Source organism: Salmo salar, chromosome ssa17 (genome assembly GCF_905237065.1).
Source record: "Salmo salar chromosome ssa17, Ssal_v3.1, whole genome shotgun sequence".
In the NCBI taxonomy this organism is placed as follows: Eukaryota; Metazoa; Chordata; class Actinopteri; order Salmoniformes; family Salmonidae; genus Salmo; species Salmo salar.
In genome coordinates this window covers 19840001-19856151 of record NC_059458.1, presented here as the reverse complement: position 1 = coordinate 19856151, position 16151 = coordinate 19840001, and the positions used below count along the sequence as shown (strand labels likewise).

Sequence of the window (16151 nt, the reverse complement as noted above, 5' to 3'; positions counted from 1 at the left end):
CCACTGGAGATATATACAATACCAGTCAAATGTTTGGACACACCTACTCATTCATTCATGTTTTTTGGTACTATTTTCTACATTTTTTTTGTACTATTTTCTAGAATAATGAAGTAACACATGGAATCATGTAGTAACCAAAAACGTGTTCAACAAATCAAATTATATTTTAGATTCTTCAAAGTAGCCACCCTTTGACTTGATGACAGCTTTGCACATTTTTGGCATTCTCTCAACCAGCTTCACTTGGAATGCTTTTCCAACAGTCTTGAAGGAATTCCCACATGTGCTGAGCACTTGTTGGCTACTTTTCCTTCACTCTGCGGTCCAACTCATTCCAAACCATCTCAATTGGGTTGAGGTTGGGTGATTGTGGAGGCCAGGTCATCTGATGCAGAACTCCATCACTTTCCTTCTTGGTCAAATAGCCCTTACACAGCCTGGAGGTGTGTTGGGTCATTGTCCTGTTGAAAAACAAATGATAGTCCCACTAAGCGCAAACCAGATGGGATGGCATATCACTGCATAATGCTGTGGTAGCCATGCTGGTTAAGTGTGCCTTGAATTCTAAATAAATCACAAACAGTGCCACCAGCAAAGCACCCCCACACCATCACACCTCCTCCGCCATGCTTCATGGTGGGAACCACACATGCAGAGATTATCCGTTCACCTACTCTGTGTCTCACAAAGATATGGCGGTTGGAACCAAAAATCTCAAATTTGGACTCAATACACCAAAGGACAGATTTCCACCAGTCTAATGTCCATTGCTCGTGTTTCTTTCCCCAAGCAAGTCTCTTCTTATTGGTGTCCTTTAGTAGTGGGTTCTTTGCAGCAATTTGACCATGAAGGCCTGATTCACGCAGTCTCCTCTGAACAGTTGATGTTGAGATGTGTCTGTTACTTGAATTCTGTGAAGCATTTATTTGGGCTGCAATTTCTGAGGCTGGTAACTCTAATTAACTTATCCTCTGCAGCAGAGGTAACTCTGGGTCTTCCTTTCCTGTGGCGGTCCTCATGAGAGCCAGTTTCATCATAGCGCGTGATGGTTTTTGCGACTGCACTTGAAGAAACTTTCAAAGTTCTTGAAATTTTCCGCATTGACTGACCTTCATGTTTTAAAGTAATTATGGACTGTTGTTTCTCTTTGCTTATTTGAGATGTTCATGCCATAATATGGACTTGGTCTTTTAACAAATAGGGCTATCTTCTGTATACCAACCCTACCTTGTCACACACAACTGATTGGCTCAAATGCATTAAGAAGGAAAGAAATTCCACAAATTAACTTTTAACAAGGCACACCTGTTAATTGAAATGCATTCCAGGTGACTACCTCATGAAGCTGGTTGAGAGAATGCCAAGAGTGTGCAAAGCTGTCATCAAGGCAAATGGTTGCTACTTTGAAGAATCTATAATCAAAAATATATTTTGATTTGTTGAACACTGATTTGGTTACTACATGATTCCATATGTGTTATTTCATAGTTTTGATGTCTTCACTATTATTCTACAATGTAGAAAATAGTAAAAATAAAGAAAAACCCTGGAATGAGTAGGTGTGTCCAAACTTTTGACGGGTACTGTTTATATATACACTAAGTGTACAAAACATTAGGAAGACCTTAATATTGAGTTGCCTTCAGAACTGCTTCAATTCATCAGGACATGGACTCTACAAGGTGTTGAAAGTGTTCCACAGGGATGCTGGCCCATGTTGACTCTAATGATTCCCACAGTTGTGTCAAGTTGGCTGGATGTCCTTTGGGTGGTGGACCATTCTTGATACACACATGAAACTGTTGAGCGGGAAAAACCCAGCAGCATTGCAGTTCTTGACACACTCAAACCGGTGCGCCTGGCACCTACTACCACACCCCGTTCAAAGGCACTTCAATATTTTGTCTTGCCCATTCACCCTCTGAATGGCACACAAACACAATCCATGTCTCAATTGTCTCAAGGATTAAAAATCCTGATTTAACCTGTCTCTTCCCCTTCATCTACACTGATTGAAATGGATGTAAAAAATGACATCAATAAGGGATAATAGATTTCACCTGGATTCACCTGGTCCGTCTATGTCTGTAGCAGCTGTCCTTAATGTTTTGTCTACTAAGTGTATATACATACACCTAAATGACATAGCTAACTCCCTCTCTCGTCTTTCCTTCTCTCACTTTCCTCTCCCTCCCTCCCTATTCACCCCCTCCATCTCTCTGTCTCCCAGAGATAATCCCAGTGTATGGCATGTCCAGCTACATTGGCAGAGAGGAGAGCTATAGCAAGCCCCAGCCTAAGAAGATAAAGGAGCAGAGACAGCTGGAACGACAGAACAGACTCAACTCTCCTCCCTCCTCCCTGTACAAGTCTCTGGGCTCCAGCCACAATGGATACAGGTCAGAGACTAGTCCTGGAGTTAGAGACGAGTTCAACTAGTTCGAGACTACAGATGTACTCTTCATTTGGACACTCTGTTGTCGCAGAGAATTTTCCTGCACTAGCAAGAAATGCTAACTTGTCGTGTGTTCATTGTTTAATAAGGCTTCTAAAGTTTGTCATTTTCACTTTAAAATGTCAGACTTTATTTGCCCCTACGAAAAATGTGTCAACCACTACAAAAATGTCCATTTAATTATAATCCACACAATAATTCACATTTCCTGTTGCTGCAGGATTATTTTCCTGCTGTGAGAAACTGTACTTACAGTACTACTTAAACACTAGATACAATACTAGTTACAATACTAGTTAGAGCTTAGAGACTAGTTTCATTCTCTACACGTGTGGAGAGCCTTATAATTAGAGAGAAGTTACAGACTAGTTATAGACTAGTTAGTAGTTTAGACTAGTTACTGGTTTTACTAGTGATCAACTTGATCTACAAGTATGAGATCTATAGACATAATGCAGACAGGAGAGACACTATAGACAAGATACAGACTTTCACCAAACATTGTTTTCCTGTGGAAGTTACAGACTTTCAACAAACATTGTTTTCCTGTGGAAGTTACAGACTTTCACCAAACATTGTTTTCCTGTGGAAGTTAGACTTTCACCAAACATTGTTTTCCTGTGGAAGTTACAGACTTTCACCAAACATTGTTTTCCTGTGGAAGTTACAGACTTTCACCAGACATTGTTTTCCTGTGGAAGTTACAGACTTTCACCAAACATTGTTTTCCTGTGGAAGTTACAGACTTTCACCAGACATTGTTTTCCTGTGGAAGTTACAGACTTTCACCAAACATTGTTTTCCTGTGGAAGTTACAGACTTTCACCAAACATTGTTTTCCTGTGGAAGTTAGACTTTCACCAAACATTGTTTTCCTGTGGAAGTTACAGACTTTCACCAAACATTGTTTTCCTTTGGAAGTTACAGACTTTCACCAAACATTGTTTTCCTGTGGAAGTTACAGACTTTCACCAGACATTGTTTTCCTGTGGAAGTTACAGACTTTCACCAAACATTGTTTTCCTGTGGAAGTTACAGACTTTCACCAAACATTGTTTTCCTGTGGAAGTTAGACTTTCACCAGACATTGTTTTCCTGTGGAAGTTACAGACTTTCACCAGACATTGTTTTCCTATGGAAGGATGAGGTTGTCTGAAACACATGCAAACTATTTGAATCTGTGTTTTAAGAGCATGTGTTGGGTCTATTGCCACTGTAAAGTCTCCTGAGATGCTTTCCATGCAGTTTTTGACAATAAAGTTTGGCTGTATTTGATTGGTTGCAGCGGGAAGAGCCACGTCCCTTTGCTAGGGTCGTTAGGGTCAATGGGCGGAGCTAACAGTCCAGGAGGGAAGAAGCCGGAACGACGACAACTACGGAGCAGCCCAAGGAGCAACGAGCCAGACACACACACACAATCACCGCAAGGTAAACACACGCACACACACCCATACACACACATGCACACACACACACACGCACACGCACACGCACACACCCATACACACCCGCACGCACACACACGCACGCGCACACACACCCATACACACGCGCACACACACACACACACACCCATGCACACCCACACATGCACACGCACACACACCCATACACACCCGCACACACCCGCACACACACGCACACACACGCATACACACACTCGCACACACACGCACACACACCCATACACACACACACACACACACACACACACACACACACACACACACACACACACAGAGATAAGTGAATACTCTTCAGATGTCTCTCCCTCTTTTCTTCTCAATGAAAGAGAGAAAAAGATGAATGGATGAATGGTGCCTCACTGAGGTGGAGAGGAGAGGTGGAAAGAGAGGGAGGGGGGAGAGAAGGGGTTGTCTAGGTAACCACATAGCTGAGTCTTTTCCCAAGACCTATCGGTTTCTCCCTCTACAATACTGGCCTTGTCTGGGAGGAGGGGATGGGGGGGTAGGATAGGAGAGAGGAGAGGTAGTGAGGAAAGGAGTGGAGGTGAGGGGAGTAAGGGGGAGAGAGGGAAGAGGGGTGAGGTACAGTACATATCTGTTGAGTCCTGTTCTCCATGAAGAAACCCTTTGAGCTCTCTTTCAAACACACACATCTCTATCTCGCTGGCCTGTGTGCAGAGGTGGTGACAGACAGGCCTGCTGAGAGACACCAGCGTTAATCCCAAAGAAAGAGGCCAACCCACCTCTCAGACTCCCATTTCAGCTTTGGACCAGCCCGGCTGTACAGTCCGGGGTCAGGGGAATGTTCCATTGAGGCCAGGTGTAAGGGGGGGTTTGTTGGGCTGGGTGGTGACATCATGGAAAGAGAGCTTTGATCAACTCAGTATCTTCACACATACACACACACACACACACACACACACACACACACACACACACACACACACACACACACACACACACACACACACACACACACACGTGCAGTACATGTCAGTGTATGTCTAGGAGTATCTGTGTCTTTCTGATGGTCTGGCAGGGCCTCAGTTCTGGACTGGAGATCAGGCTGACTCAGGTACAACACACACACACACACACACACACACACACACACACACACACACACACACACACACACACACACACAGACACACACACACACACACACACACACACCCGTGACTGGGCTTCCTCTAAAACAATCAGCATGAGAGAGGGAGAAAAAGAGAAGAGTACGATAGAGGGACAGGGGAATTAAAAGTGAGAAAGGAGAATATGAGAGCGATTGAAAAGCTCGGAGGTAGACTGAGTGGAGAGAAAGATAGCAGAGAGAGTGAGAGGGGGATGAGAGACAAAAGGAGAGAAAGAGAGGTATCGAAAGGACTGAGAGAGAGAACATTCCATCTGTCTAATCTACTGCTTGGCCCTCTGCTTTCAACCATGAGTATCACACACACACACACACACACACACACACACACACACACACACACACACACACACACACACACACACACACACACACACACACACACACACACACACACACTGTCTGGAACACCAGACAAGGTTCACACTCACACACACCACATACGCACTGTCTGGAACACCAGACAAGGTTCACACACACCCACGCTGTAGACTTTGCTCTGTGCCCTCCTGGACGTGTGTCTATTGGTTAATGTACTATATTCCAGTAATGTGCTTGGCTACCAGTCAGACAAGACAGTCTGTAAACCACTCCTCCTTAGAACTGAGCCACTCTAAACACAATCAGACGTGCCTCTGTCCTCCATGATGGATCTACGTCAGCGGTGCAGTTTATCTGTAGAGAACAGTGATTTCAGGAAACTGATGTCCCATGGTGGATCAATGCCAGCGTTGCAGTTTCTCAGTAGAGCTTAGATTTCAACTGAAACAGATGTGCCTTTGTCCGCCATGTTGGTTCTACGTCATCATAACTGCAGCACCTTTCTGTAATTCTAGAGGTGCTTTCAAGATGACGTCAGTAGTCTTCAGGTCAGAAAGTTGAAGCTCTAGAAAGATGTCCAAGTTTCCGACTTGGTATTCCGAGGAGGGAAAAGGAGAGGAGAGGAGGGGAAAGGAGAGGAGGGGAGGGGAGGAGAGGAGAGGAGAGGAGAGGAGAGGAGAGGAGAGGAGAGGAGAGGAGAGGAGAGGAGAGGAGAGGAGAGGAGAGGAGAGGAAATAGACGACTCCTGACACATTTAAAACAAAAGCCTTTGATGTGACAGAGAGAGAGACAGAGAGAGAGAGAGAGAGAGAGAGAGAGAGAGAGAAGTGCTCGTTTAGTTTGTTAACACATCTGACCTTAGCATGACTCAGGCCATTTATAATAAACCACGGTGTCATAGTGACTCTCCTTAAGTGTGAACGCTCTCCCACCCTCCATGTTTTTCCTGGGTCCCCCCTCCCCAAATAAGGGCCTGTCTGTCTGTATCAGCTGGTTCAAGGAAAACAAGTCCAGACTGATTCAGTCTTATTCTTACAAGTCTCTCTTACACACATCTGCACAATGTTGGCTAGTGCAGAGCTGCATATCATCAGCACCATGTGATTTACATTAATGAATGATCTGAAGAACAGTGATATTAACACATTTCCTTGGTCGACTGGGTTGAAACTGTACTTCTACCATCTCAGAGTTCCCAACGCTTCAGCCAACACACACACACACATACACACACAGTTGCCTTCCAGGAAGAGCGGCAGAATTCCTGTGTCTTTTGGCACCTCAGACATACATCTCTCCTCTATGAAGGTATGGTTGGACACACACACACACACACACACACACACACACACACACACACACACACACACACACACACACACACACACACACACACACACACACACACACACACACACACACTAATCCTCTCTGTAAACCATGGTCTCTGTCCATGAGAACTAAACTGTCACCATGACTACAAACCTTCTCAACGTGTGTGTGTGTGTGTGTGTGTGTGTGTGTGTGTGTGTGTGTGGTGTTAACAATTAGGGTTAAGGTTATGGGTTAGGGAAAATAGGATTTTTGAATGGAAATACATTTGAGGTCCCCACAAGGATAGAAAAACAAGTGTGTGTGTGTGTGTTAAGGAGGCCAGCTGTTGAGCAGATGGAATGCTCACTATGCGTAGATGAGAACGCTGTGGAACTCACCCTGCAGGCTTCTTTTTCTATCGCTCTGTTTCTTTCTCTCTCTCTCTCATTCTCCTTTTGCTCTCTTTATCTTATATCTCCCTCTATCTCTACAGTACCGTTAAATAGTGTTTGCCCCCTTTAAAAAAAGGATCTACTTTTGCATATTTTTCATACTGAATGATATCAGATCTTCAACCAAAACCAAACAAATACATACTTATTTGATTTATTTCATAAACAAAGTTATGCAACACCCAATTCCCCCGTGTGAAAAAGTAATTTCCGTCCCACACTCAATAACTGGTTGTGCCACGTTTGGCAGCAATGACTCCAACCAAACACTTCCTGTAGTTGTTGATCAGTCTCTCACGTCGCTGTGGAGGAATGTTGGCCCACTCTTCCATGTAGTAACTGTAACGGAGCAACATTTGTGGGTTTTAAAGCTTGAAGTGCTCGTTGGGCCATTCCAAAACTACAAATGTGTTGCTGTTTAGCCGTTTTCATGTAGACTTGATTGTGTGTTTGGATCATTGTCTTGCTGCATGACCCTGCTGCACTTCAGCTTCAGCTTACAGACAGATGGCCTGACATTCTCCTGTAGAATTCTCTGATACAGAGTAGATTCCATGGTTCCTTCTATTAAGGCAAGTCATCCAGGTCCTGAGGCAGCAAAGCATCCCCAAACCATCCCACTACCACCACCATGCTTCACCGTTGGTATGAGGTTCTTACTGTGGAATGCAGTGTTTGGTTTTGACCAGGCATAATGGGACCCATGTCGTCCAAAAAGTTCTGCAGCAGAATTCTACAGGAGAATGTCAGGTCATCCGTCTGTGAGCTGAAGCTGAAGAACAGCAGGGTCATGCAGCAATACAATGATCCAAAACACACAATCAAGTCTACATGAAAACGGCTAAAAAGCTAAACATTTGAAGTTTTGGAACGGCCCAGTCAAAGTCCAGACCTAATCCCAATGGAGATGTTGTGGCAGGATTTGAAACAAGCAGTTCAATCAGTTCTGCATGGAAGAGTGGGCCAACATTCCTCCACAGCGACGTGAGAGACTGATCAACAACTACAGGAAGTGTTTGGTAGCAGTCATCGCTGCTGAAGGTGGCACAACCAGTTATTGAGTGTGGGACGGAAATTACTTTTTCACACGGGGGAATTGGGTGTTGCATAACTTTGTTTATGAAATAAATCAAATAAGTATGTATTTGTTTGGTTTTGGTTGAAGATCTGATATCATTCAGTATGAAAAATATGCAAAAGTAGATCCTTTTTTTAAAGGAAGTGTTTGGTAGCAGTCATCGCTGCTGAAGGTGGCACAACCACTTATTGAGTGTGAGGGGGAAATGACGTTTTCACACTGGAGAATTGGTCGTTGCAGAACTTTGTTAATGAAATAAATCAAATAAGTATCTTTTTTGTTGGTGTTATTTGTAAACTCAGGTTCCCTTAATCTAATATTAGCTTTTGGTTGAAGACCTGATAACGTTCAGTAGAAACAAATCCATTTTCACGGGACTGTACCTCTCTCTCTATATCTCCCTCTCTCCTCCATTACTTCAGTTCATTGTTTCTAGTTTCTAAAAGTCTGTTTTTAAATTCACACAGACACACTTAGATAAATTCACGCAGTCTGACAAGCCCCTCCCCCGTGCATCTGCTGCGCCTGCTGATGATGTCACAGAACCGGAACACAGTGATTGTGTAATCACCCTACGCTCAGCTTCCATTTGCCATTTCAGTCATTTAGCAGACGCTCTTATCCAGAGCCACTTGCAATTAGTGCATTCATCTTAAGATAGGTAGGTGAGACAACAACACATCACGATCGTGAGTACAGTTTCCCTCAACAGAGTATCTATCAGCAAAATCAGTGTCAGTGGGGAAAATCAGAGTGCCTTTATTTTATTGTAGGGATGGGAGGGCCAAGAGACCAGAGGTGGAGGAACAGAGTGCTCAGGTTGGGGTGTAGGGTTTGAGCATAGCCTGAAGGTAGGGAGGGGTAGTTACCCTTGCTGCTCAGTAGGCCAGCACCAGGGTCTTGAAGATGACCCCTCACAAACCCTGTACTCCTCCTCTCTGCTTTCCTCACTTTTCTCTCCATCCTGATAAACATCCCTTCTTCTGTTCTCCTCCTCCGCTCCTCTTCTGTGTTCTAATCCCTCTCTCCTCTCCTTCTCTCCTCTCCTTCTCTCCTCTCCTTCTCTCCTCTGTGTGTGTTTCCTCTCTCTCCTCTCCTTCTCTCCTCTCCTTCTCTCCTCTCCTTCTCTCCTCTGTGTGTGTGTTTCCTCTCTCTCCTCTCCTTCTCTCCTCTCCTTCTCTCCTCTCCTTCTCTCCTCTGTGTGTGTGTTTCCTCTCTCTCCTCTCCTTCTCTCCTCTCCTTCTCTCCTCTCCTTCTCTCCTCTGTGTGTGTGTTTCCTCTCTCTCCTCTCCTTCTCTCCTCTCCTTCTCTCCTCTGTGTGTGTGTTTCCTCTCTCTCCTCTCCTTCTCTCCTCTCCTTCTCTCCTCTCCTTCTCTCCTCTGTGTGTGTGTTTCCTCTCTCTCCTCTCCTTCTCTCCTCTCCTTCTCTCCTCTGTGTGTGTGTTTCCTCTCTCTCCTCTCCTTCTCTCCTCTCCTTCTCTCCTCTCCTTCTCTCCTCTGTGTGTGTGTTTCCTCTCTCTCCTCTCCTTCTCTCCTCTCCTTCTCTCCTCTGTGTGTGTGTTTCCTCTCTCTCCTCTCCTTCTCTCCTCTCCTTCTCTCCTCTCCTTCTCTCCTCTGTGTGTGTGTTTCCTCTCTCTCCTCTCCTTCTCTCCTCTCCTTCTCTCCTCTCCTTCTCTCCTCTGTGTGTGTTTCCTCTCTCTCCTCTCCTTCTCTCCTCTCCTTCTCTCCTCTCCTTCTCTCCTCTGTGTGTGTGTTTCCTCTCTCTCCTCTCCTTCTCTCCTCTCATTCTCTCCTCTCCTTCTCTCCTCTGTGTGTGTGTTTCCTCTCTCTCCTCTCCTTCTCTCCTCTCCTTCTCTCCTCTCCTTCTCTCCTCTGTGTGTGTGTTTCCTCTCTCTCCTCTCCTTCTCTCCTCTCCTTCTCTCCTCTCCTTCTCTCCTCTGTGTGTGTGTTTCCTCTCTCTCCTCTCCTTCTCTCCTCTCCTTCTCTCCTCTCCTTCTCTCCTCTGTGTGTGTGTTTCCTCTCTCTCCTCTTTCTTTCTGGTTATTTATTCTCCAAGTCCCACTCTTACTCAGCTTTGGCTCAGACCACTGTCTCTTCTCCCTTCCCCCTCACCATCCCTCTCTTCCTCCGGTCCTCTGTTGCTCTGTCGTTCTTTTTCTCTGTCCTCTGTAATCAAACAAACACATCCAGACAGACAGGAGATGTGGTCAGGAGAGATTTAACCTGATGTTACTGACTCTCTCTCTCTCTCTGAAACACAAACCATTTCTGGGTGATTTAGTGAACTGCTCTGATGGAGAAAGCAGCTCTGCTCCTGTCTGAAGCAATTCTGGTATAGGGATTACACACACACACACACACACACACACACACACACACACACACACACACACCCCAGCGCTAACCCCGACCCACTCCTAAATCACCCCTAGACATGCTCTGCCACTGGACCTGTGTGTGTGTGTGTGTGTGTGTGTGTGTGTGTGTGTGTGTGTGTGTGTGTGTGTGTGTGTGTGTGTGTGTGTGTGTGTGTGTGTGTGTGTGTGTGTGTGTGTGTTACTGAAACCCTGTTTTATGAGCAGACAACAGGACAGAGGGCAGACCTAGGCAGTAATCCAGGTTGGGGTCTGTACATACTGTACGTACTGTATATGACACAGCTCAGCCTGCCCTCTGGTGGTGCTTAGCTGTAATAACACCCTCTCACACAAGGACAGAAACACGCTAGTTGGTGGTAATGTTGTGTCTGTTCTCTCTCCTCAGATCACGACTCGGAGGCAAAGAGAGTTCAGGAAGTGCTCTCTGCCATCGACAAACCACAGGTCAGTCACACACACATACACACACACACACACACACACACACACACACACACACACACACACACACACACACACACACACACACACACACACACACACACTCGCAGACAAAGACATCTGTACCTGAAGGCTTCTTCCTCCCAGAGCAGTATGTCCTTTGGAGCCCAGAACACCTGCAGCCCCCAACCTGACCACACAGGGGCAGTATTGTACCACCTCATCACACAGGACTAGGGCTACAAATCTACCGGTAATTTACCAAAGTTACCAGAATCTTCAGTAATTCTGGTAATTAACAGAAAATCTATGGCAATCTATCGAAAATTTGGTCATTTATACTTGAATATTTTTTTTTCTTCATATATAGTATTCATTTTTTATATCTGTGTCCATATTATCCATGAGTTTCTTGTGGATAGACCATATCGTTCAAGAGAAAATAGCCTAATTAATGAAAAAAAGCATCTAATCAACAATGGCATTATTTTCTACTACCTCTGCAACTCTTCCAACTATTGACCGTGTTCACAACTGTCAGTTTGATGCAAAAACATTGACAAAAACAAATATTGACATAGTCAAATAAATGAAAGTGTGTTAAAAAAATATATAAAGGTTATTTCATGCTGAAACCCTTGATGCTTTATATTTAGGATAATGTTTTACAGCTTTGTCATTCAATTTTTTTATTAATAATGATCTTATTTAATTATTTCATATATTTTAAATGTGACAAGACCAAACAGAGGAGCAGCGGTACCCTAAAGGGCCGCTAGATGCATTGTGATAGATTACATCAAATCCAGTAATCCATAAACGTTTCCAGTAATATACCCTCCCTTTGCAACCCGACACAGGACTCTAATGGATCTCCTGTACAGTATTCATAAAGAACACACTGTCCCCAGGGTAGATTGGGTATTCAGTGGATGTGGTTTGTCCCCAGGGCAGATTGGGTATTCAGTGGATGTGGTTTGTCTCCAGGGCAGATTGGGTACTCAGTGGATGTGGTTTGTCTCCAGGGCAGATTGGGTATTCAGTGGATGTGGTTTGTCCTCAGGGCAGATTGGGTATTCAGTGGATGTGGTTTGTCCCCAGGGTAGATTGGGTATTCAGTGGATGTGGTTTGTCCTCAGGGCAGATTGGGTATTCAGTCGATGTGGTGTCTGGATGAACGACACACGGTGTTAAATCACTCCGCTGTGTGTGTGTACACGTGTGTCTTTCTCCGTTTTCTGCGGTTTGGGTAAATGTGTCTGTCTGTGTTTCTGTGTGTGTAGAGACAGTGGTTGATGGGGCGATAGTTTCAGTGCCAGGGTGTGGGTAAATGTTTCTGTGTGTGTGTGTGTGTGTGTGTGTGTGTGTGTGTGTGTGTGTGTGTGTGTGTGTGTGTGTGTGTGTGTGTGTGTAGACACAGTAGTTGATGGGGTAAATGTTTCTTCTACTCAGACTGTCATTTCACCGACCCAGCATCCGTGACGGGGAACTGGAACATAAACTGATAGGGAATTTGTGTGTGTGTGTTATCTAACGTGTGTGTGGTGTTCCAGGTGTCCAACGTGCACGCGCGAGGTGCTAGATTGTCCTGGGCTCCCCCGGTTGGGCTGGTAAACCGGTTCAGCAACAGCCAGTCTCTCACCTACGAGGTCTCTCTGTCCGACAAGGGACGGGACGGCAAATACAGACTTATATACAGGTAAAACACACCTAACTCTGATCCTGACTAGCGGGTAAAACACACCTAACTGATCCTGACTAGCAGGTAAACACACCTAACTCTGATCCTGACTAGCAGGTAAAACACACCTAACTCTGATCCTGACTAGCAGGTAAAACACACCTAACTCTGATCCTGACTAGCGGGTAAAACACACCTAACTCTGATCCTGACTAGCAGGTAAAACACACCTAAGTCTGATCCTGACTAGCAGGTAAACACACCTAACTCTGATCCTGACTAGCAGGTAAAACACACCTAACTCTGATCCTGACTAGCAGGTAAAACACACCTAACTCTGATCCTGACTAGCAGGTAAAACACACCTAACTCTGATCCTGACTAGCAGGTAAAACACACCTAACTCTGATCCTGACTAGCGGGTAAAACACACCTAACTCTGATCCTGACTAGCAGGTAAAACACACCTAACTCTGATCCTGACTAGCAGGTAAAACACATCTAACTCTGATCCTGACTAGCAGGTAAAACACACCTAACTCTGATCCTGACTAGCAGGTAAAACACACCTAACTCTGATCCTGACTAGCAGGTAAAACACACCTAACTCTGATCCTGACTAGCAGGTAAAACACACCTAACTCTGATCCTGACTAGCAGGTAAACACACCTAACTCTGATCCTGACTAGCAGGTAAAACACACCTAACTCTGATCCTGACTAGCAGGTAAAACACACCTAACTCTGATCCTGACTAGCAGGTAAAACACACCTAACTCTGATCCTGACTAGCAGGTAAAACATACCTAACTCTGATCCTGACTAGCAGGTAAAACACACCTAACTCTGATCCTGACTAGCGGGTAAAACACACCTAACTCTGATCCTGACTAGCAGGTAAAACACACCTAACTGATCCTGACTAGCAGGTAAACACACCTAACTCTGATCCTGACTAGCGGGTAAAACACACCTAACTCTGATCCTGACTAGCAGGTAAAACACACCTAAGTCTGATCCTGACTAGCAGGTAAACACACCTAACTCTGATCCTGACTAGCAGGTAAAACACACCTAACTCTGATCCTGACTAGCAGGTAAAACACACCTAACTCTGATCCTGACTAGCAGGTAAAACACACCTAAGTCTGATCCTGACTAGCAGGTAAAACACACCTAACTCTGATCCTGACTAGCGGGTAAAACACACCTAACTCTGATCCTGACTAGCAGGTAAAACACACCTAACTCTGATCCTGACTAGCAGGTAAAACACACCTAACTCTGATCCTGACTAGCAGGTAAAACACACCTAACTCTGATCCTGACTAGCAGGTAAAACACACCTAACTCTGATCCTGACTAGCAGGTAAAACACACCTAACTCTGATCCTGACTAGCAGGTGTGTATGACGTGTGTGAACGTTCCAGACATTAGAAGAACACCTGACGCAAACATAAACATCTTACTTTCATCTCAAGTGTAAATAACGTGTGTGTGTGTGTGTGTGTGTGTGTGTGTGTGTGTGTGTGTGTGTGTGGGTGTGTGTGTGTGTGTGTGTGTGTGTGCAGTGGAGAGGAGTTGGAGTATCATCTAGAAGACCTGAGGCCAGCTTCAGACTACCACGTACGGTAAGAACACACACCTTCCATCAGCAACACACACACTATTTCACCACTTCTTTACTAAATGTGATTATTCATGTGTTGTGTGTGTGTGTGTGTTTCAGAGTCAGCGCGGTGTGTAACTCTAACTTGAGGGGTGTGTGTTCGGAGACGGGGTCGTTCACAACACACACCTGCGCCCCTGACCTGCCCTTCCCCCCCAAACTGTCTCACCGCACCAAGAGCACCCTCACACTACAGTGGAAGGTACACACACACTTTGGACGATCCAACGGTTTATGCTTGTACCAAAAGTGTGCACTCATTCCCTCCCATCCAGTCTGTTTTAGATCCATCAGGGGAGTGAATGAGTGCACACTTCAGAGACAAGGGGGGTGAATGAGTGCACACTTCAGAGACAAGGGGATTGAATGAGTGCACACTTCAGAGACAAGGGGAGTGAATGAGTGCACACTTCAGAGACAAGGGGAGTGAATGAGTGCACACTTCAGACACAAGGGGAGTGAATGAGTGCACACTTCAGACACAAGGGGAGTGAATGAGTGCACACTTCAGAGACAAGGGGGGTGAATGAGTGCACACTTCAGAGACAAGGGGAGTGAATGAGTGCACACTTCAGAGACAAGGGGAGTGAATGAGTGCACACTTCAGACACAAGGGGAGTGAATGAGTGCACACTTCAGACACAAGGGGAGTGAATGAGTGCACACTTCAGAGACAAGGGGAGTGAATGAGTGCACACTTCAGAGACAAGGGGGGTGAATAAGTGCACACTTCAGAGACAAGGGGATTGAATGAGTGCACACTTCAGAGACAAGGGGAGTGAATGAGTGCACACTTCAGAGACAAGGGGAGTGAATGAGTGCACACTTCAGACACAAGGGGAGTGAATGAGTGCACACTTCAGACACAAGGGGAGTGAATGAGTGCACACTTCAGAGACAAGGGGGGTGAATGAGTGCACACTTCAGAGACAAGGGGAGTGAATGAGTGCACACTTCAGAGACAAGGGGAGTGAATGAGTGCACACTTCAGACACAAGGGGAGTGAATGAGTGCACACTTCAGACACAAGGGGGGTGAATGAGTGCACACTTCAGAGACAAGGGCAGCGAATCAGAGCTCTATTTTGCTCTCAGGGAGGATCTGCTTCCTGGTGTTTTATGACATCGCTGTCCAGTCCTTCTCCATGTCATTCTGAGAGGTTGGTCAGGATAGATTGCACTCTCATCCTCACCTCTGTATAGATAGATCTGTTGGTGATATTCTGTCTTGGGTTCTGTCATGGCGTAAGGGCGGCGTGGAGAGTGACATCACTCACTCAGACAGGATATGAGATCACACTAATGAAAACACACAGGCCATTTCCTCTTTGTGACAGCCCCAGTTCATCCTCCTCTCCTCATCACGTACGCACGCACACACACACACACACACACACACACTCCAGACAGCCCTACTTATTCTTCTCTTCTCTCGCCAGCCTCCAATCGACAACGGATCCAAAATCACAAACTACCTTCTGGAGTGGGACGAGGTACGACACACACACACTCCTATTGGATAATATGCCATCTATTTCCAACGTACATAAAATCTCTCTACCCTCTCTCGCTCTCCTCTCTCTCCCCTCTCTCTCTGTCCTCTCTCCCCTCTCTCTCTGTCCTCTCTCCCCTCTCTCTCACCCCTCTCTCTTCCCTCTCTCTCTCCCCTCTCTCCTCTCTCTCCCCTCTCTCTCCCCTCTCTCCTCTCTCTCCCCTCTCTCTCTGTCCTCTCTCTCTGTCCTCT

General features: G+C 45.6%; 1 protein-coding gene across 2 annotated transcripts in view; it reads left to right on the top strand.

Moving 5' to 3' along the window:
• Positions 1–16151, top strand: part of LOC106591582 (fibronectin type III domain-containing protein 3B) — a 224477-nt gene that overhangs the window by 122569 nt on the left and 85757 nt on the right. For both annotated transcript variants that reach the window (XM_045698964.1, XM_045698965.1), the window contains exons 6-12: positions 2234–2402; positions 3744–3886; positions 11002–11060; positions 12611–12756; positions 14311–14370; positions 14469–14610; positions 15847–15900. In XM_045698964.1, coding sequence (XP_045554920.1) covers positions 2234–2402; positions 3744–3886; positions 11002–11060; positions 12611–12756; positions 14311–14370; positions 14469–14610; positions 15847–15900 — 773 coding nt within the window. The remainder of the gene's footprint in view (positions 1–2233; positions 2403–3743; positions 3887–11001; positions 11061–12610; positions 12757–14310; positions 14371–14468; positions 14611–15846; positions 15901–16151) is intronic.